Source organism: Gossypium hirsutum, chromosome A07 (assembly GCF_007990345.1).
Source record: "Gossypium hirsutum isolate 1008001.06 chromosome A07, Gossypium_hirsutum_v2.1, whole genome shotgun sequence".
NCBI classification, from domain to species: Eukaryota; Viridiplantae; Streptophyta; class Magnoliopsida; order Malvales; family Malvaceae; genus Gossypium; species Gossypium hirsutum.
The window spans coordinates 5,129,852-5,152,165 of NC_053430.1; the positions used below are offsets into that span (position 1 = coordinate 5,129,852).

Consider the following 22,314-nt stretch of genomic DNA (forward strand, 5'->3'; position numbering starts at 1 on the left):
TTAATTAGTTCAAAGACATGATCCTGCCAGCGAGAAACAAAATTGATAAAGAAATAAAGAAATATGCAAAGTAGACATTATATGATAAAGGATCAGAGAAAAAACACACTAGATGGATGAATCCAGAAAGCTTAATGCAATCTGTGCAAGGTCCGGATGCAACTGATCGTCATATACATTGTAATAGGCTCAACCTGGTCAGATGAAATGTTAAAAAATGACATAGGTCAGCATGAGTGGAAACCAAAATCTTAACATTGGAAGCTATTCTATGTGTACTGCATGACAATGACATATCAGCAAAAGAAATTTAATTGAGAACCAAATGGTTCAGAAAAAAGGAACTGAAAGAATCAACATAATAGCAGCAGCAGAGAGGAAAGCACAAATAAGATGCTATGCCATAATTGATCTTATTTCAGAGTCTGGCAAGCATGTTAGCCATTTGAAGAATAGAGGGAGGGGAGGGGGAGCTACGTTTGATCCAACTTTATTAATCCTCAGGTAACACAAAGAAAGACACTTGAGAACAAAACCTTAAACGAACAAAAAAAAAAAAAAAACTAACAAGCTTTAAACGAATTAAGATGCATACCAAAAGGTGTAAGTAAAAAATATATTTACGTACCTGTGCCCAAATTCAAGTTCACCAACTGACTGTACCAATGCAGCGAGCCAGAATACATAGAGTAAGGATTCTCATTATTATCATTATACTGTCAAGACAAGTGAAAAACAGAAAGCGGAATAAGGAGGAGGACTAAATATCAGCATAAGAACCAAAGCAAATAAATGAAGCACCGTTTACAATAATAATCAGTATAAAGAGCAAGGTAAGCATGTAATCAATAAATACACGAAGTATGTAGGACCAAAGATTAAGAATGCTCTCTGCATTTATGAATCATATAGGATACCGAACATAAAAGAACTTTTGTGACAAACCAAATTTGTTTTCATGCCAATTAAATTAAAAAAAAAGTATGGTAGGACCAAACAAATTAAGAATGTTTCTGCATATTGAATGATCAGAGAATGACCAAAAAAAAAAAAATCTTGACATACCAAATTAGTTTTCATTCCAATTTAATATTGTATGTCCCATCACCTCTTCAACCATAAATCCTTTAACTGGTTGATCAGTGGCAAGTCATACACACCCATATGCATGTTTTAGTTATATAACCTCGTTTTTCATTTTTAAGGTCATTTATTATTGCACAGTGCAAGATATTAGCACAAGCCTTTTAACTCATAGAAAGCAAGTCCAGGTTCTTCCAAGTCCTTCCCATGCAATGCATGGAGAACCACCTTATCTTGCACTTCAACAAGATAAAATATATCAAGTACAATACTGCGATTAGTTCAAGCTCACTGAAAATATGAAGAAAAATCAATAAATCATACTCAAGACATCATTCGTCGAATTCAGTAACACCTTTGACTATCCCAGATACAGTTGTCAATTGTTCTCTACTTATAGAGATGAGAGAGGATATTCTGCAGAACTTATCGTCGCATATTTTGCAGAGTTTAAAGGAATGATAGAACTTAACAAAATTAAAAACCTTATTCTGTGCAGTCTTTAAGCATCACGCACATGCTTTCACTAGCATACTCTCCTAAAGACACATGCTATGTCCAATGTCCTTTAGATCTTGCAGAAGTTTGACTTTCTAATTCAATGGGTAGTTGCTTTAGCTACTGTAACTTCATAAACAAAAGACAGAAAATGCATTTGCATGCAAAAAAAAAAAAAAAAAGGAATAATGATTTTGAATATAAAAAAGTAAAGTTGAATTTACAGTGACCTAAAAGATGGAAGAACCATGTTAGAATTAATGTTGTATTTGGTGTTCATTTTTAATCAAAATTAATTGTTCTTGTTACCGCTTGCGTTGCATTTAGAAACCTTTTAAGAGCCAAAATACATGATATAGCAGAAAATAAAACAGAAAGCATAATTTATTTAAATCATCATTGATTATCTGTTGAGTGATTTTTTTTTTTTGTTGTGCTTTTTATTTCAGTTTATTTACAACCTTTCTACAATAGTTTCCCATTTATGTAACAAAGACAGGTCCTTATTTAAAGGGACGTATGGAATAATAAAACCTAAGCATAATTTCCATTAAAAAACCCTCCCTCTCTTTCTCTCTCTAACGAGTCCTAAGGTTTCAGTCCCCCTTTGATGAGTTGAACTATCAATCACAAATATTCACAATAATTCGTATCAAGCTGCCTAATAGGCAATATGCTTAGTATCAAGAATCAGCAAAAGTTATAAAATTTGCCAGATTTTCAAAGTACAAAAAAGCTGAGAAGTTAATCAAGAATTAACAGAAGCTTAATTTGTTTTTAGCCAGATCATATGATCTTCCTCCCAATGAATAATAATAATAATAAAGAACAAAAAAATTGAACTCCATAAGTAAACCATGCAAAAATATATTATAAATAATGAAATAAAAGCTCACTATAATATTGATTTCTCAGTCTTAATTGAACGCGGGTGTCAGTGTTAGATACGAGTATGTATCCAGCAGGGGTATGTTTAATTTTCTTTTAAAGCTTTTCCATGTATTTAGAGGGTCCTTGGAGAGTCATTAACCTCTAACCATGTCCTAAAATGCGTCAGATAGAAGCACTTCTAGAAAAACATGAAGAGTAGCAGTAACAAAGATTTCTATATTGCAAAATTAGGAGGTCAACCCCTTCTCTTCTTGACAAGCAAAAATCATGCAAATCAAAGGAAAAAAACTTCCAAGGTTCTATCATTTATGCAGCAATTGACAGCTACAGATCATTGATTACTCACTGGAAGATCCATGCAGCAAAATTAGCAAGCCATCACTGATGTAGATTGATTAGAATAGGCATTCCACATCTTGTTGTTGATCTTGTAAAGTAAGTGATGGCCAAGGAAATCATACCTTTAAAAGTTGCAAAATAAACTCAACAGCTTCTCTGGGGCTTTTCCTGTCTGCAGCTCTTATCGTTGCTACGGCATGTGGAATGGCCTAACAAACAAAAGAAAATGAAGAAGGTTTAAGGAACGCCCACAAACTACATTTAAGTTAGAAATTTAGTAACTCGGGCTTAAGCACCAATGCATGCAGGAAGCATCTCAAAGTAAAGAAAAAAGCTAGAAGTCTGAACAGCATACAGAGGCAATTAACCTAATTTATGCAAAAGTACCACATGAAGATAGAAATACCAGTGTTGCTATCTTGGGTTCAAGGAACTCCCACAAACTACATTTCAGTTATAAATTTAGCAACCCAAGCGTAAGTACCGGTGCAAACAAGCAGCATCTCAAAGTAAGGCAAAAAGCTACAAGTCCAGGCAGCATACAGAGGCAATTAACCTAATTTATGCAAAAATCCCACATGAAGGCAGGAAATGCCCAATGTTACTATCTTGGACCTTGTCATCGCTTTTCAAACCTCTAGATCAAATATATCTTGCAGTGTTTAATTCAAATTCCATAAACCAACAATTTCACTAGCATCAGAGGCACCTGAGCTAGTTGTAAACATCATAAGCACATAGTTTACCACAGCCTACCTCATTGCATTACCTCAAGAACAAAGTACTCCGGAAAATCTGAGAAGTCATTTGGTCTGGCAAGATCAGCAGGAAAAGGAACTTCTTATTAGGGCATTTTAGCAATCATTGACAAATTGAGACTCAGGTTAAGAAACTCACTTTGGTAGTCCAATATCTGTGTCAAACCTTCTACTTTTATAAAATTTCACCAGATGTTGCAAACCAGCCATGTCAGTTTCCTGCCAGCCAGAGAATGAAATAAAACCTCCATGCCTAAAGCAAATGCAAAAAACTAACAAGATGACAAAAGATCAATTAAAATATGCAAACTATTAAAGAAACTTGGAACAGCACAAATATTTTTTAGTTAAAAAGTGATACTAATATATTAAAAATTATAACAAATCTCACTATTGAACAACCAATAAGAAGCAATCTAACTGCCCCATGCATATGGATCATTGCAGGTAAGATGTTAAAAGAAAACATCAACCGATGCCACATTCAGAGCATCATGCGAAGAACATGAAAGTTAAGAATAGTTTTAGCGAAACTTGAAAAGACATGCAATTGCTACAAAAAAGGGTTTCAAAATCATAACATAATTTTCCAGTGAAAGAAATAGGTGAATAATTTGGTTAACGTCACATAAAGAAACTAATTTCATCACTAGTCATTGAGCATCAAATGCTGCTGATGATACCTCGGAAGATGTGCTAGCTAATGCAAGTGCAGCCTCGATTCGAACCCTCCAGAAGGCCTTGACACAAAGGAAAATCAAAATGATTAAATTCAATTCATAACGACTCTTAGCCAAATAAGTCCTTGGAGAGCAGAAAAAACCTTGGAGTCATTCAGGAAATTATTCAGTGCCTTGAGAACAGAAAATGAAAGCTCTGGTAAAGATTCTAGTGCAGTGATTGCTTGTGCCTGAGCTACCACATCTTCATCCTTCTCTAACTGATTAATCTGATAATTTTACCAATTTTAAGAAGTCAAATACCAACGAAAAATTAAATCAATGGAAGTGGTTTATAAAAAGCAACAGATACAGCTACACAACTGGATACAAATTCTGTAAAATAAAAGCAATCTTGAACTAAGTAGTTACCTTGTTCTGTGTCATCAGATACAATTAGTTCTTAGTAAAATTCCCATTTAATCCAATTATATTTATCAAAGACAAATAACTGGGCTTCAACAGGTTGAAAAAAGATTTCAAGTAAATACTTAAACCTTGTTTAAGGATATATTGTAAGATTACAGTCTATCTTGACAGTTTAATATTACAATGTGGAATTTAGACTAGACTTATGCTTGTGGTGCTGATTAACCACATATCTACGGCCTAACAAGAACTAAATTGGAATTATGGCTTAATTTATTAGGTTGATCACCACATGAAGGGTTAGAATGTATGCTCTCCCTGATCCTCTAAACTCAAAGCATGTTAACAGACAGTTATTTTTCTTGCTTTGTACGTATAATTTTTTTCATTTTCATAGAAGGCATATTCCAAGTTAAAATTGCAAGCTTAAAAATTTTGTTATTAGTTAAATACATCTTCGACATGCTAAAATTGAAATTTCAAGCTGACTTTTGGGAATTAGTAATTCAAGAAACCGAGAACTTTATCTCGATTCTCAGTAATATCTAGAGGTTCACTTGAAAGCTCATTAATAAACAACATTTTGCAAATATGCATAATAAATTGCATCTTGTCACATATGTGAATAAATATCCAAAAGAATGAACAAAATTGTCAGGCAGAAAATCTGAACACGGAAGTTGTGTTTCCAACAAATTTAGCTAGAAACAACCAAGTAGATTAGCATGCCATCTTTTGATAGTGACACTCCAATGGTCCATCATCCAAACTATAGAAATACAACTGAATGGTTTTACTCCAATTATTTTCCGGCAACCAATAATACAGAAATAAGTATGAATAATCCCTGCTACATGGAGGAAACAGAAAGAGCTATATACAAGGTAGAGGAGAGGCTATTGGCTATGAGAATAATTGAGCAAACGTTGCATGTGTCATAATCATCTTCTAGGAGAAAATAACCCTTTTAAATAAGGCCAAGGAGAAATGTCAAATCCAACCAGAAAATGTATCTACCACTACTGCTTTGCTTATGTGATATAATGATCCTAGCAACGGAAACAGATAAGAACATTGCCATACATCCACACTTATCAACCGTGAACATTTATGTGCATCCAAAATTTCTTCTTTCTTTTTCTTTGTTGTGAATAAGCGAAAAACAAAGACAAATAAAGGAGGCTGGTTTAATTACCTGAGGTATAATTCAATAGAGTATGAAATTGATTTAGAAAATCACTCAAGTTTGGATGAGCACAAGAATACAGATGTGATATTCCAGAAAGACAAGTTGCTGAAATGGTGGAAATCAAGTTTTGGCAAAAACTCTTGTCTGAAATCAAGTTGCCAATATTCCCTCTAATCAGAAATATCAGGACAATATACCCAAATAAACCTTTTGCGCTTGTCTGAAATCATCAGACAAAATAACCTTGCAACTGAGACTTATTTCATGCAGGGTTATGCAAAAACATTGACAAGTTTCTCTCCTTCAACAGCAATGATGGGGAACAATCAAGCACATCCAAAATTTCTTTTTGTTAATAAGAGAACAAACACCAAAAAAAAAGGTGGTTTAATTTTTTCTTAGGTATAATTCAATAGAAGACATCTACACCGGAAGAATACAAGAAAACATGTGTTATATTCCTACATGACCAGTTGGAAAGTGATGATGGAATTGTCAACATTTTGGTTAAGCATTTTACAACCATGCAGAGCAAGAGCCAATATTCCCCCTAATGTTTTTTTTTTTTTTTGTGTGTGTTTTTTTTTGGGGGGGGGGGGTGACCCTTTAAATCAACAAAGAGAAATAACAGGAGTGCATAACTTAATAAACCATATGCACTTAATGACTGAGTAAACTATCAAGGAAAATGACCTTGCAACAGACCTACTTCATGCTGGGTTATGCAAAAACATTGACAAAATTCACCTAGAAATGAAAACAATAGTTTTCTTACCCACATCTGTACAGGTTGATTAAAATGAATTTCAGCAAGATATTCCATCTCTGGATCTGCCCTAATCCACAACAATGGGGAGTCTACACTGCAAAAGAACAATTAAACATGGAAGAATGTGTAATGGAATCTTCAGGAACAAGATATAAAGAAAAAAAATCCACATTTGTGTGATAAAATACCTCGAACGCATATCTACTGTAGGCAAATCACCATTATCATCAGAGCCATCAGGTTTTGAACCCTTTTTAGGCTTCTGGTAGCGTCTAGCAGCAAGCTTTGAGTGGCATGCTATTTCCAGCAGCTGCCATGCATCTCCAGCCATTGGAAGATCAGGATGATCAGACATACCATCAAGTTCATAAACCCTCACAGTCATAACTCCAGGCCACCCAATATCACCATCACGATTTTCAGAATCAGGATTAGCATTCAGAACTGATACACTTGAATCGATTGTAGCTGTGCATTCGCGCAGAACTGCCAACTCAATGATATTTTTCCGCTTGTTGTAGGAAAACCCCATCCTTACAAATTGAGGATAGGAAAGAAAATAACATTTAAGTATATGAAACGAGCAAGAAAATGCCAAATGCAGAAGACATTAAATACATGATTCACTTAAATCATACCTGAGAACTGGACATCCATAAAATCCTACCCACCGAGGAAAAAATTCTTTGAGAAATGGACGCTCCAGGTTTCCAATTTTATTAGCAAAATGCCGGAACTGAATATAAAAGTTTATAACTTAATTAGTGACACAGACACACAATTAATTTGTATCTTAATTTTAAGTAAAACCAATACATAATTTTATGAAATTAAAACAAAGAAAAAGACAGAATCACGGAAATACTCTCATATGTGCAATTATCAAATATATATAGTCATACAAAACAATAAATCCATAGTAAGTTAGTATCAATAGGCAGAAGAAGATCAAGGGTCCAAAATAATTGGCAGAAGAAGGGCTCAAACCCCTGCAATTTTACCAATTCAAGCCTACCAGTTTTCCTTGTGGACCCTTGCCAAATTACTGCATCAAAAACATGTTTTCAAGCTCCATTAATTTAAAATGAAGCAAAACATAAAATACAAATCCTGAAACACCAGCACTTGTTTTTTAACAAATAGTTATTCTAGATGACTCTACTTTAAAATTAACACTAAGTCAGCATTTCCATAATTCTCATTATTGCTGTTGCGAACACTTCCAAGTATTGTATTAGATATCATGATGGGTAATGATTAATCTCTTTGCCAAATATGTCATCTCATGAAGGGGAAATCCACAACCTAGACTGAAATTTTAATCAGACTAGAAGAAAGGGTCTTTATCCTTATTTGGATTCCTATTTTTCCCTATGGTTGTGGAACTCTGAAAGAGTTGCCTACCTAGGAGCTCTAACTGTGGTTCCTACCTTAATTTACTGGAACTTCAAACATCCTTTATTCATTAATAATTTTCCTCTTAAGGTTTACAATTTAGGAAATAAGATGCAAAACACTAGTTTCATATTCTAATAAGAATTATAATATGACAGCAAAGTATACTAATTTATTAGGATAGTTTTATTTAAATTAATAGGAGAATTCTAGTAAATAAAATCATAACTAAACCCCACAAAAATCAAAGCCAAATCCCAGGTTAGAGAAAAAGCTTGTCCTCAAGCTTGACATCAATACACTTAATGATAAAACCAACCCAATTCAGTCATAATTTCAATTTCTGGTTCTGCATCATTTTGACTAGCCAATTCCAACTGAAAGAGCTTTTACATTGATGCCTAACTGTATACAGTTCATCACAATTATAGCATAAGCCCTTCACCTTTCTCTCTGCAATTTCTTCCCTTGATAGGTTTTTTATAAAAAGGTTGTAGTGAGACTCATAGTTCCACTTAACGTGTTACTGTCCTCATTACCTAACCAAGTTACCTTACGCTTATTTCCAACATGTAGCATCTGTTGCTTCTGCTCAAAAGCTCTAGCAAGACTCTTAGCCATGACTAAATCAAGGGTTTTTTGCATTCGAACATCAAAGTTGAATTGAATCATCCAACCCAACCAAGAATAACCCAACATGTTGATCCAATCGAACATAATGACTGGCCCTCGCCAATTTTTCTTAAAGCTGCCGCAGATAGATCTTTATTGTACCTGTTTGTTTCAGACTAACCAAATCTCCCACGAGATTGCTGCCCACAGAAGGACCTAAACGAACGGTGCAACCATTACAAAACTTTAACCAATTCATTATACGCCCTACCAATTTCATCTAATAAGACCAAGTTGTGCTTCTCCCAACATGTCAAAGGTTGCCAAACCTACCTTGTCTGCCTCATCGGTGTGTTGGTTTTTTAAGAATTGTTCACGTCAATGCAGCCATAAAAGGATCTTCCGATCCATCAAAAGTAGGAAAATCTAATTTTGCATACCTGGGAACAGTTCCTCCAACTAGCAGAACAACCCCACCTAGTAGTGGTGGTGCTGCCCCTCCCCTAGCAATTGGCGGCCAGTGCACCTAGTCTAGTTCAATTATCGAACTATTTGCATCTCCGTCCCCAATAGTTGATTTACTCAAGTCGGAAAAAAGGCTTTCACCTGTTCTTGCATTCAGAGTCATTTGCCAGAGGTGGCTATCCATATGGTTCTGCAGATTGACAATTTTAGCCTCCACCAAAGAGTTTGTATAAACTCAAATGGCATTGCCCTTTGTGGCAGGCTTTGGTGCCAAATTGTTATGGTCCCCAGTTTGGGATCAGTCACCGAACGATTAACAGAGAAATCAGATCCAAAGAAAGGGTCTTTACCCTTTTTTCGTTTCCTACTTTTTCCTATGGTTTTGGAACTCTAAACGAGTTGTCTATCTTAATTTTCTTGAACTTACAACTTCCTTTAATCATTAATAATTTGCCTCTTAAATAGAGATTTACAATTTAAGAAATAAGATGCAAAATCATAGTTTCACGTTCTTATAAGGAAAACTGAAATATGACAAGACAGTATCCTAATTTATTAGGAAAGTTTTATTTAAACTATAAACAAATTCTAGTAAATAAAATCATATTCAGATTCCCACTTGTCAATCATATTCCTAGTCTAACAACTAAATTCCTCTCTAATGTTTGTTTCAATAGTCACTACTGTACACGTACTTCTCTCCAAGAGAAATCTTCCCTAATCCAATCTAATTTCCATTTTACGACCATAGTTTCAACTAAATATGAAAAGCATTCACCCATCAACATTTAACCACTATTTATGTGTTTAAATTATTTATAGCTTTTATCATTGACTTTCTTTATTTATAAATGTCTTTTACTTTATGCATTTTATTTTATTTATATTACTCTGCAATTTATTCATTTTTGCAATTTACTTTTCCACAATTTATTTTAATCATTTTTTATTTCACTTTTACTTTTGCATTTACTTCATGCATTTGTTTTATTTATTTTAGTCATTTAATTAATATTTATTTTATATTGTTTATTTACCTTTTATTTTTTTAATTGGGTAAAATCATATGTCGATGGTATGAGAAAAGTTTCCCAAAACTTAGCAAAAATGAATGGTGTCAAGTTCCTGAAACTATAGTTTTTAGGAATGAAATGAAATTCTTGAACTCTACCAGATTACTAGATAGAATTTCAACAATTACTTCTCATAAAGAATGCAGATTTTAGGAATGAAATGAAATTTTTTATCCCAAAACCCATTTTTAGATTCTGCCGAATTCCCGAAAATATATAAAAATTTTGTTAATTTCAAAACAAATCAATTTGTTTTCCAAATAAACAAACTATAATCTAAAAAAATGGTTAAAGAGGATTCTTTTCAAATGTCTTACAACCATTTTTTTCAAGATCTAAGATTATGCATATGATTAATTGGTACAGCTTTCAGACAGACATTGTAATGAGGATGACAGGTACTTGCATTCCCAACTCCTGCTTTGTTTTTCTCTAGTTGTATTTACATGCCTAAAAATTTTATTTTCTCAAATCTTATTTAGTTTTAGGGTTTCTAGAACGATAATTTTTATCAATTACAGCTAACCGAAAATGATTAGCAGCAGTTCCATTGCAGATGTTATGACAAGCAGAAAGGCAATTAATAAATAGATGGCACATAGATGATAACTGAGAAATAAGAAAAAGAAAAATATATATGATCACCTCTTTCGTACTAAGAGACCTCACAGGACAGGTTGTACTTTGTGCACGACAAATTATTGCTTGCAGAATCTTCGTAATGAAAAAAGAAAACCAAGAACAAATGACAGTCAACAAAAGAAACTGACTTTACACATAACATCCAAAATGCTTCAAATAGGACAACTAGGACCAAGATGATACCCCATACCTTTTTGAAGAAGTCAGGTCCCATCTGCTTTTCTAACATCTGAAGAATTGCCACCTTCAGGATAAAAATGGTCAACAAAAAGGCCAAAAGATATAAGCGACAATAATGTTAGTGCTCCCTTGGTTATTTCTGACTCTCCCAGTTGAAAGTACATTTTATTGCTATTTTTGCTACTTTTTCTTCCAGAAACAGAAAAGCAAAAAAGAAATTTCCATTTTTGAACAAGAGCAATTAAAAGTTTTGAAAATTAAATATCTTAAACTTTTATGAATAACCATAATGTATGATCAATATTTGCATATGCAACGACTGTGTTTCAAAGCATAGCACATTATAACCATTTCTATGTTTTACAACATTTAAGCAATATGCTATCTTTAACCAAATACTTCTTATTCTCAACGTATACCTTGCACATTTTAGCAACTTTTGAAGTAGTTAATAAAAGCAACAACTAGATGACGCCGAAACTATTTCACCTCCATGTTCTTGAACAAATTTCTTTAATTCAAGGTTCATTTCATCATTCACAGTCATAAGATACTTGAGCGACTTAGTAAAAAATTAGGGGGTAATATAACATCTTGAAAAAGGAAAAAATAAGAGTCAAAAGTAGCAACTTACTGACTTCCATGATCGTATTTTTCCAAGCAAGCCAACGGAATGAGTTCCATACAAATCCTTGCAAGCAAAAGAGGAACTCAAAGCTGTTGCACCACTATCATCTGCTTTGCAAACAGCACAATTTGCCTACATTTACATGAATAAAATAGCTTAATTCTGCATCTGAAAACATAAAGGGGGGGGAAGGGCAATTTACATTTATCTCATGCTTGTCTCCTAATGAGAGTATAGATTTAAACATAGCTAAATGCTCAGAATAATTTCATACTAATGCCACATGCCCACTTCCCATCCACATCAAGAAAATGAATTAATGATGCTAAATTTTATAAAGCCTTTGAATATCAGCCTCCAGCACTATTTGAAACAAAAAATTGCAGTCACATTCTCAATATGCCAAAAGTGTAAGAATTCCTAACCTACTTTTGGGTTTAGAAGATGCGTAAACTTAAATCAATGAATTTTAAGTATTCAACTTATACAATTTTTGGTAAGGAAGTCCAGTATAAATCACCCAGAACCTTACATGTTTCAAATCTCCAATGTAATTATTATTAGTTAAATTGAGAATTTATGAATATCCAAATCATCAAGAATTATTATTCATAACTCAAGAAGTTTGAATATTCAAATGATGCAATATTTAGTAAGGAAGTCCAGTATAAATCATCCAGAACCTAAGAAATTTTTATTCAAAACTCCATTGTATTATTAATTAAATAAAGCCCCTCACTGAGATAAATTTCCAGTTATCACAAGGATAGAGAAAAATGAAACAGAAAAACAGAAAAGGGGGATTTTCTTTTTAATTCTCCCATAGATCAAGATGGATACAGTAAAAATTTTGATACTAATAAAAAATAAAAAATAAAAAATACCATAGTGTCTCCTGGTTTTTTATATTTCAGTTTTTTTTTTTTTTTCGTTCTTTAAACTCATTTCCTATGAGGATGCCAGCTCAATATCAGAACTTAGGTTTTGTTTACGAGCATAAGATGTTAATGGTAAATGAACACATTTAGAATCAAATAAGGTAAGCCATGAATTGCAAAAAGAGATTTAGAATAGAGAGTATTCACTCGAACTACATGCAATAAGCTTTCATAGAAAAAGTACAGCCTACTAAAAACAGTAACCACAGAGAAAACCAAATAGGTTCTCTGAATTAGCAACCATGATCAGCTTCTCCATTAATTTCAATCTTACATGACTCCATAGAAAACAAACCTTGTATCTTCGATACCGTGCCTCGTTATTTCCTAAAAATTTCTTGATAAACAAATCTGTCAAAAAACCAGCTAGACCATCCAGCAGCCACTCTGACAATAAAAACAGCAGCCAAATGAGAACTAACAGAAACCTTTTCTTCCAAAAGTTATCAAAATAAATTACTAATTAATTTGCTTAAATTTCAGTCAACCCATACAAGCCGCCATTATCCAGCAACATACCATCATTTGGTGCCTCAGGAGTAATATACACCCCAAACCACTGTCTTGAAAGAGCAAAAGCAAGTTTGATGCATGTGTCTATTGTCTGTCAAGTCACAAATTTACTTATCAACAACATAAGGAAAGAAAAGAAAAACTTGAGACCTGTCATACATTGCAGTTCATGCTCATACAGAGGTTCAACTAACCTCAAAAATAATAAAAATAAAATAAAATACGCATCATAATCAAAACAATTTACATTGTTGTCCCTATTAATTGCCAACATTTAAACCACATCCACTCGTAAGATGGGAAAGATAAGCACGTATTTAAGGTCATAATATATCCAAATCAAACCAGTAAAACATTAAACCTAAAAATTGAGAAAGTGAAATGCATATAAAAAGACCATTCTGGACCATGGTGAAACATATAGCCACGATTAAAACTTACATGTTACATGCAGCAGGTTCTTAGTTAACAAGAATGTGATAGATATTGTATCACATTCAATAGTTTAGCCAAGCAAATAGTGCTGTCCATAGAGAAGAAGCAGTGTTATGGAATTTAGATTAGACTATTATTTTGTTTGCTTAAAGTAATACTGTGTGATGTATTTTGCATCTTAAACTGACTCCTAGAGTAATAATGCGGAACAAGTGTCCATATCTAAGATTAGACTCATATGTCACGTGCCTCAAAAATATGAGCACAAGCAGTGAACAAACCTGATCAATGACCTTCTCATCAAATAAAACTTGAGAAGTAAGGATGCACAAGGAGGCTCCAACAGTTGAGGAAGATATTGCCATTTCAGGAGATAGAAAAACTTGGTTGTATGACCCAAATGGAAATTTTGCATCAAGATACTGTTCATACTCACTGTGAAAGTATAATGTTAAACAACCACATAAACTGTAATCAGGGAACTCAAATGTAAATAGCATAATTATGAAACGAAAGAAAAGATTTTATAATATGGTAAATTTAACCAAAGACAAAAACCTGAATGCATTATGGAAAAACTCCACCGTGTGACGCAGCTTTGGCAAATTAGGTGGTAAACACATGTGTGAAATGAGACCGTTATGCTGATCAGGGAGGATTTCAAATGGTCCAACTGCTAAGGATATCCACTGAGCAGTAACAGGAACATCTAACCTGTAGACATATGTCTTGCAGGGAGGGTCATATTTGCTCAATACCTGCAAAACAGAATAATTAGAATATCAAAAGCCTCAACTGTAATTGTAAAATCCTTAATATAACTGAAGAGAGGGATGGAAGAGAATTAGGCTCATCTCAATAGTCAGAAAGTCCATAACTTTAGGAAACTACCTTTTGAAAAAAAAATGAAGAGAACCATTAAGAAAATCTATATGCTAAATACAAGGTCCAGTATACACTATTATTCACATTTGCCACTAATCCTCACTATGTTAATGCCATACTTCTGCAATTGCAAAAGAAAATTCATGCTCAAAACTATTTTTTGCTCCTATCTTGAATTTCCTAGCCTTACCAAGAGGCTTTTACAGTTCCAACACCTAACCAGCAAAAATTTTCACAGCACACAGAAACCTTAAAAGAGGCTTCAGTCACATGAGTACTATGTCAAACATCACAAAGGCTTTTCTTTTAAATGGTACTGGACGCTGAAAAATGGATCAGAGAAATTGATTTGTTTGATGTTGAGTTATTTGAGATCTTGCCCAGATAAAAATAATCATACTCTAGCCTACCAAGGATATTCCAAAAGGATTAGTACAAAAACAAACATTTTAGCCCCCTCAGTACCCCCAACATGAAACATGCTTTAGTCACATAGAGTGAAATTGCCACCCAAAATTAAGGTTTTCTATTTATATTGATTAGCAATGATGCATTCTAGTGCATTATATTTGGTCAACAAGCAGCATACAATTCTTTTTCAGCAGAAAGGGGGAAAAGAGACTGGGCTACAGTTCCCAGAATAAGAAGCAAGGAATACAACCAACCTCATTGATGAACTTTATCCAACAATGAAGGAATTAATTGTAGCAATCATATCTTTTAAAGGCATGATACTTCAATTATAACTATCATTTTGACCCTCCAGAACTTTAGCTGAGCCAAAACAGTGCCTAGCCTAAAATATTTTTCTGCAATGATTCGCAAATTGCATTGAACTGTAACAAGTATTGAATAACTCAAACCTTTCTTATCTCCCTTAAATGGATTATTCCACCTTCAAAAAGTATAGAAATCAAAATGCCATGCAATATATCAACCTAAACCTCGATTACGAGGATGCATGTGGTGAGCATGGATTTAAATTTAACCTTCAGATCTCCAATCTGGAGCCCTCCCAACTGAGCTATCCCTACAATTTATGCACCAATCTAGAACTGAACTTTATTATTTGCGCACAAGAATAAGATAAAATAAAGACATTTTTCCCATCAATTTTGTCTCACTTATGCATGTCACACAGTTTTTGGCAAAGTAGAAACCTGGAAATCAACTACATATTTTCCATCACATTTGTCTCACCTGATATAATAAGCTCCCATTGCTGACAGCTACGAGATTGTGAGCAACCGTGAACTCCAGATCAAAACTGAACAGAAAATACTTAGATGGTAAAAAGCCCAAAGTAGCTAAGTTACTACAAGAAGTGACAGAATATAGTCACATACCAGCACCGCTGATTATTGTCATCAATACAAGGAAACCAGCACCGAGCACGCCGTATCTGATTATCAGTATGGACCACATTATCCTCAAAATGAATCCCTGTCTCCATTTTCTCTACCCAATAGTTAACACGAACAGATTTCACATTCTGCATCCAATACCAACCTACATGAGAGACCGAAATACTCATAAACCTCACAATCGAACTTGGTACACACTAGAATACATCAGCCAAAATCTTCATTTCTTTGCTTCACAAAAAACAAGTTTTTAGAAGTCGTTTAGCGGCAATTTTTGCTACTTGCATAAAAATACAAATCACAAGAGGGGGGAAAAGGTTCTGGAAAGAAATGAATCTAGACATGACTTTTACATATGAGAAGAAAATGCAGGTTATATACTACAATATACTACACTTCCATCAAAATTATGCTACAACTAAGTCATAATTCCCTTTTACCATTTTCGGTAAACTAGTAGTGAAAGAAACATTTCTAGTCAGTTCTATTCTTTAGCATATATATTTCGAGAAATCAAAACCAAATAAGTCATATCACATTGATTAAGCATTTACATGCAACTTTTTTTAAAAATAATTAAAAATCATATATTCACTAAAAAAACAGCTGCAGTAACCTGGTTGACCTCAGCAGAAGATTGTACTCCATTAGGCTCCGTATTCATTTGCTCAATTTGCATCTTATTGCAACAATTGATAAGCAAATTAGGGATCAGTTCTGTATCAAGAGCCGTGATGTAAGCAGCTGCAGCAACATCCGCGGCTGAACTCGGTGAAGACACAGCGGAGGCCCACCGTTTCTCAATATCGGAGCTCTGACTACGCGGGTAATACTCAAAATCTGTCGGTTCCCCATCTACAAGCACACTCTCAATCCCTAAATTCTCCGCATGTAATCCAACGATGCCGATATCAGGCACCTCAATTTCAAGCTCAGTGTAGCTGAAAGTGCAAAATGACATCGCGTTAACTAAACACAGCAATTAACACATCTCCATGATAAATTGCAGAGCAAGGAGAAGTGAACAAAATAGAATTACCCGTAAATGCGACGAAGGTTCGTGTCGATGGAGAGGCAAAGCTTCTGGTGGCGGACAACGGCGCCGGAGTGAGCTGGCTTCGGGTCTTCGGGCTTGGGTTTGCGAGGCTTGGCCATGGCTCAGGGTCAGACGACTCTGGTCCCTTTTTCGAACTCGAAAAAGTTTTCGGATGAACAGTGAGGGAAGAGTTTATTTATGGAGAAGCTCACGAGCTCCTCCTGTGGATTTGCTGGTGATGATCTATCCTAGCATTGTTTTTTTATTCGACCATTACCTTACACGTGTCATGATGGGGATCGGAGGATCAGCCAGGAGTCTGATTTTGACTCGGCATATGAACCTTGTTGTAGGGGATTAATTAGTAGAATTTTCACTAAGTAACACGGAGGCTGTTACATTATTACTAATTTTGTGCCTATTACTAAAAAAAAAATAAGTAAATTTAGTCTTTCTATATTTTATTAAAGAGTACATTAGTCTTTTTTATTAAAAATTTAATTTATTTATACTGTTAAAAATTTAATCTGTCATGTATACCTTATATTGACATGCAGAAACCATTTTTTAAAGGTAAAAATTGATGGAATTTTTAACCAAATGATAAGTTTATTTTTTGATCTAACATATAGAGGCTAATTTGTCTATTTTTTTGAGTAAATGATGTAAAATGCAATATGGTTGATAACATGTTTATTTTGCATATTTTACATGTTCAAATCAATTAATTCTTAAAATAATTCATGCTAAATTAGTGATTTTAAGTTTAAATTTGGTTAGGAATGAAATTCATATACTTTAATTCAAAGACAAGCATAAATTAATTAAATTGAAGCACGAGCAATAAAAGAGGGCCGAATCATAATTTTTGAGACATTTAAAGGATGATCAGATTTTTAACTTTGTAATCATATTTAGAAAAGGAAATTTGATATTTTATTTCATGTAATTAGTTGGTAGGTAAGTTAGGCTAATTTTAGTATATGATTTGCATTTAGATGATGTGTATGATTGCCTTTGAAAAACACACGTTGTATAGCTGGAAACTGAATAGAAAAAAAAAATCAATCCATTTCTTCTTTTATTTCCATTTCAATATTTTGGCTTAATTGCTTCCGAAGTCACTTTTTCCTTTCCACCTTTCACCAATTCCATTTAAACCATTTTCATAGGCCAACTAAGTATGATTAATTTCATGCTTCACTAAATTTCTAATTTAGCTTTATGCCGATATTCTTTTCCGTTAAGAATCGTGAGAATTGAATCCGTGCTAAAAATCTTTCATAACAATATTCACCATCTCTCCCGAATATGGGATATTACAAATTCGTCCCTTAAAATTAATTTAATTTCAACACAAAATGCACGTTAGGTTGGAGTCATTTTGGCATACAATTGGAAAGACGAGGCGGCCGTGTTGTATTTAGATTTTCACGAACAAATTGGCATATCCTGGCAGGGTCATACTAGTGGGATTTTTGTCAAGGGAAATAATAATTGGATTTAAATGTCTCGCGCAGCTAAGGCCGTTGATTCGAGTTGAGTTCTTCAGAACGCAAGGCTACTGGAGTCTTGAATTGTGAACTCATGTATTGCAATTAGACAATTGGTAAAGGTTGATTTGCAGGTCGTACCAGAATCAACTATAAAATGAAGAATTGGCAGTTGGGACGTTCTTAGTCGCTATAACCAACTTATAGTTTGGAAGAGAAAATCGTTTTCAAGGATTGATTCTGAACCGGAATTAACCGAGTCTAAGGCTAAGGCTATTTCTGTTTACAAAATTCAAACCCATTTTCTTATTTTATCTTATTTTTTATTAATATAGTTGTTTATTTATGCTATCTCACTAGTTTAATTTTAAAACATTTTCAACTTCCCTAATTTATTTTATTTGTTTATTTTTTAGTGAGTTTGTTTCAAGTCATGGACACGACTATTGCCACGACAGAAATCCTATTCACAATAAAAAAACGAAATTGAATAATAATAATCAATCCATATGGATTCGACCCTACTACTCTTTACTATTATCCAGAGTTAATTTGTCGTAGAAATCTTTATTTGATGGTTCCAGTGCCCATCAAATTTTGGCACCATTGCCGGGGGTTGGAAATATTTTTTTCTAATTTTTTGTTTGTTTTCCTTATGACCAGGTCAGAACCAGGGATTCTAGAATTTGAGCCAAAAATAGAGAAGTTGGCCTGAAAACTGCAAAGAGAAGTTATTCGACGCGGTAAACGACCACATCCCGAGTTTGAAACAGAATCTTATACCAAGGACATTTTCTCACTCAACAAACCAGACGAAATGGCAAATCAAACTATACACTAACTCGCAACGGCACCAAATGAACAACAGCCACTGTGCATTACTTATTCGGTAGGAGAAACACTGTTTGAGTTGAAGTCGACCTTAATTCATCTCTTGCCCACCTTTTGTGAAATGCAAAATGAAAATCCCCATACCCATCAATGACTCCTAGTACAATACCTCCATAGTACTTCTACTTGGAAATTTCCTTCTATCTTTTTACGATCACTCATAATTTGATTTTTTTTAATTATTTAATGAGCTAACAAATTAATAGAGTTCGAGTATTGAATAATTGATTAGAATAACTCACAATACCTAATCAATTTTTTTATTTATAATATTTAAGTAGTTTTCTTACTCGTGCAATTGTACTTGCACAAGCTTACTATATGTATAAGTTAGACTTGATTAAGATTAATTTACATAAAAATAAAATTACTCATAAAGGATTTTTTTTCAAAAAATGATTTAGACTTTTTGGAAAAAAGTAAATTAATTTGTTGATTAATAAATAATTTTTTATTGACCAACCTATTTTCCATAAAATAAACACTAAAAAATACTATAAACATTTTTTATAAATCATTTTCTATAAATCAAATACACCACATTTACCACAATGCGATATTATAATTGTTTTGTTTTATTTTTTGCATTACGAATATTCATCGTGCATGATAAAGATAACATTCAATGCGAATGCCAAAGCAAGACAACTCAAATAAAAACAAAAACACCTCCTAAGAGTAAGAGTACGGTAATTAGTTGCTGTTGTTGTTTTTATGAATGTGATTAGTTTAACTTAAAATTAAACAAATGAGCTTAAAATTATACAAGATTAGTCTGACTCTCACGTACATTTCCTGATGATTGGCGGTCCGTCCTAATATATAGTTCAAGGTTTGACCATCTGTGCATTAAATGTCTTTGTATTCCTTGAACGCAAAGGAAGTTTCATTGGTAAAACAAAGGTGGACAATTTTTCCTTATACCCCAATTTCTCCTCATCGATCTCTCTTCTCTTCTCTTCTTCCCTCTAACAAACTACCATCAAATTGACCATGGAAGCTACCCCTTCTCTCACTCCCACCCCATAAGCTCTCACTGATCACAGTATTCCACTTTTGCCTCTCCATGCATGCTCTCCTCTTAAAACTTCAACCTTCTCCCTTCTAGCCAATAGCTATGGCCGTGAAATATACCCAGCTGCATCTTTTCAGTGTCATTCTTTGGCTGTCTTTGTATCTCTTATTCTTTGGGTGGTGCCATTTATTGGACATTAGTCACCAAGTATCCACTTCTCATCATCATCGTCATCACAACCGTAAAGTCATGGCTACCAAATTTGACTTCACTCCATTTCTACATCACAAGCATCAGAGTCAGGTTCCGGTTGCCCATCCTCAACCTTCCGGCAACGACATCGACCCACGTTATGGGGTTGAAAAACGCCTTGTTCCTACTGGTCCAAACCCATTGCATCATTGAGGTTTTCTTCTTCCTTTTCCTCTTCTGTTGTATCTAAATCTATTTTTGTTTTTTTTTCTTCTCATCAAAAAAGAAATTGTTAATTTGGTATGACCTCCATACTTGTTCAATGTCCATAAACCATATAATTGAGTTATAGTACTGAAGTTGGATCTCTCTTCTTCTTCTTTTTTTTTACGTTTTTTGGGATATTTTTTTTCCATTTTACATGCAAATAATTTATTGTTTTATTGCATTTTTTGTTCTGTGCTGTCAAGAAACAACTGGAGCGACGGCAACCCAAATATTTGCGACTCTACCTATAACAAATTCCCACATTTAATTAAATTAGTTATATATTAATTATTAGGAGCTTAGTGAATAATTATAATTTATTGGCAATGGCATTTCTATAAAGGGTTGACTTTTTGATAGAGATCTATAATTAAAATATTAAATTATTTATCTAGAAAAATAAATGATAGTTTATTTAAATTCCAATATCTACAATAAAATAAAAATAGTTACATTAAATTTAAAAACGATATTATTAAACAAAAATTCATCTCTCCTCAGAAAAAAAAAATTCACATTTAATAAATGAAAATTTCAAACTAAAATGTCCATGGAGTTAACCATACACAACATTGGATGCTGAATCGGGTTTAAATACATCCAGTATAGTCAAATTCTTATGGTGTGTTTGTTGTACTTAAAAGGGTCATTTACTTGAGCTCTAAGTCCTTTTGAATTTCAATATGGTTGGTATTAGGTAATTGAAAAGTTTTAAAATGTTAAACTACTTCTTTCTCTCTTTGGACTTGAGGAATCAAATAACCAATCACTCCTTTTGCTCTTTCAAAGCTACATAATCAAACATAAAATCTCTCTCATATTTGAATTACAACCCAACTAATTCTCACTTTCACAGACCAAATTCCAACAAAAGCTATTCAAGTTTAGATGGAAAATATGAAATGTCAAATTATTTATAAAATAGAAAAAAATACTTAATATCAATGTTTGATATATACTGACGTATTAGTTTATATTTATTTAGTATTTACACGTTTTTTTAGACTTAACTGGTACCTAAATTTAGGAACAGTAAGCAAATTTGGTATTTTCTTTTAGGTTCCTTACTAATATTTTTAAAATAAGTTGATGACCAATAGCGTAATGACACGTGGTAATATAACATTTTGACATGTGATAAAAATTTAAAAATACAAATAAAAATAAAAAATATTTAAAATTTACAAATATAAATATATAATTTTTTATTTTTATCACGCATCAAAATGTGAGTATGCTACATATCAACATGCTATTAGTCTTCGATATCATGTCAATGTCACATTAAAATATTTTAATATTGTTAGTAAATTACCAAGTTGAAATAGTTCCATATACATTAACCTAACATCAAAACCATTTCTGCCAAGAGACTCGAAACCATATATGTATCGTCATCCAAGGGGATCCAAAAGAGTATAAAACTCGACACCACCAAAGCTAGAGGAGAGAAGCCTATGACATCTCAAAGGGAAAAGCAAAAGAAAGCAACAGGAAAGTTAAAATTTAAGTTTATTTTTCATAAATAAATTCTATTTTTCGTCATAACTTAATTTTAGTTTTTTACCCATAGAGAGAATTAACTTCTTTAACCGGAAAGTTAAAATTTTTATTGTGTGTTTGGTTTGTGAATTAAGGCCTACTCTCTAAGCAAACTGAGAGTTCAAGAATAACG

The 22,314-nt window shown here is 33.4% G+C and overlaps 2 protein-coding genes across 2 annotated transcripts; one reads left to right on the forward strand and one right to left on the reverse strand.

Moving 5' to 3' along the window:
• Positions 1-493: 493 nt before the first annotated feature.
• LOC107933166 (transcription initiation factor TFIID subunit 2) lies at positions 494-16,978 on the reverse strand. Its single transcript, XM_041118054.1, is given in 22 exon segments — positions 494-536; positions 629-686; positions 689-716; positions 2,934-3,020; positions 3,581-3,623; positions 3,709-3,788; positions 4,253-4,309; positions 4,393-4,518; positions 6,622-6,709; positions 6,804-7,148; positions 7,254-7,351; positions 10,806-10,874; positions 10,993-11,046; positions 11,617-11,742; positions 12,844-12,935; positions 13,068-13,152; positions 13,778-13,931; positions 14,055-14,254; positions 15,582-15,648; positions 15,728-15,873; positions 16,362-16,686; positions 16,785-16,978. Coding segments are annotated over 22 exon segments (2,487 nt in total). The 5' UTR covers positions 16,901-16,978.
• Positions 16,979-20,282: 3,304 nt separating this feature from the next.
• Positions 20,283-20,585, forward strand: LOC107933147 (CLAVATA3/ESR (CLE)-related protein 12). The gene has a single exon (XM_016865296.1). The coding sequence runs from the start codon at positions 20,283-20,285 to the stop codon at positions 20,583-20,585; it is 303 nt and encodes a 100-aa protein (XP_016720785.1).
• The last annotated feature ends 1,729 nt before the right edge of the window (positions 20,586-22,314 follow it).